Below are 978 nucleotides of genomic sequence, written 5' to 3'. Positions count from 1 at the left end.
ATTAGTTTAAGTATTTGCTATTGACTGTTCAAATGCGGAGTTTTGCGCATCGTGTGTGTTTGTGTGTGTGGGTGCGAGAGAGAGAGAGAGAGAGAGAGAGAGAGAGACACGAGGGAATTCGCAGCTGATGCAGAAGCTGCTCGCTCCTGTTGGTGCTGTTTTCCGTGAAGCAGTCGCTGCGGTAAACAGCGCCGTATATCCGCTCGGTCAGACCTGCACCGGGATGAACGCGCGCTGCGGACAAACATTATAGAGAGCACCGCGCGAACCTGCAAGAGGAGGCCCGAATGAGATTCACAGCATGTCTTTCAAGGTAAACATGAACATTTGCTTTGGTAAAACATTAACTGTGTAATCTAAAAATGCATTAAGACGAACACTAATAAACGTGTGACCGAATAACGATTTAGGAGAGTTTTTCTCTCAGTCACGCGCGTCTGTATGGCCTTATGACGAGTGTCCGCCCACCCTACCCTTTTAAAAGTCACCATGGTAACCGTAGTTTACGCTAAAGTATCGTATACTAAAATATCGTATAATAATCATTTTTCATTTTAAATTAATGCTATTTTATATATTGTATTGTAACCTATATCTATTATATACTATAAACTATTACTATTTTTTATCTATAGGCTATTTTTTCTTCAATGTTTTTTTCTATGAATTGTCTTATTTTCCTTACAAAATTAAAATAATAAATATAAAAATATTTTTTACTGTCATTTTGTTTAACATAATGCATATCCTACACTTTCGATTGAATGTGTATTTGTTTTGATGTAATGTATTATTTTATTTTAAATTGAAAAATTACAAATAAAACTTATCTTGCAAACCAAAAAAATAATAAATATAATTTGATTTGTCAATAAAAAAAATATTTAAATGCAATTTATTTTAATTTATTTAAAATGAATGTTATTTTTATATATTATATTTTTATGTTACAACCAAGAAGGTTTTCTAGCTATATTC

The 978-nt window shown here is 32.9% G+C and overlaps 1 protein-coding gene across 1 annotated transcript in view; it reads left to right on the top strand.

The window, feature by feature from the left end:
• Window positions 1-88: 88 nt before the first annotated feature.
• Window positions 89-978, top strand: part of ankrd29 (ankyrin repeat domain 29) — a 6,855-nt gene continuing 5,965 nt past the window's right edge. The window contains exon 1 of the mRNA XM_016542643.1: window positions 89-313. Coding sequence (XP_016398129.1) covers window positions 302-313 — 12 coding nt within the window. The 5' untranslated portion in view covers window positions 89-301. The remainder of the gene's footprint in view (window positions 314-978) is intronic.

The sequence above is a fragment of the Sinocyclocheilus rhinocerous genome, unplaced genomic scaffold (assembly GCF_001515625.1).
Source record: "Sinocyclocheilus rhinocerous isolate Xijiao unplaced genomic scaffold, SAMN03320098_v1.1 scaffold4355, whole genome shotgun sequence".
NCBI lineage: Eukaryota > Metazoa > Chordata > Actinopteri > Cypriniformes > Cyprinidae > Sinocyclocheilus > Sinocyclocheilus rhinocerous.
This window is presented reverse-complemented; position numbering and strand designations above follow the sequence as displayed.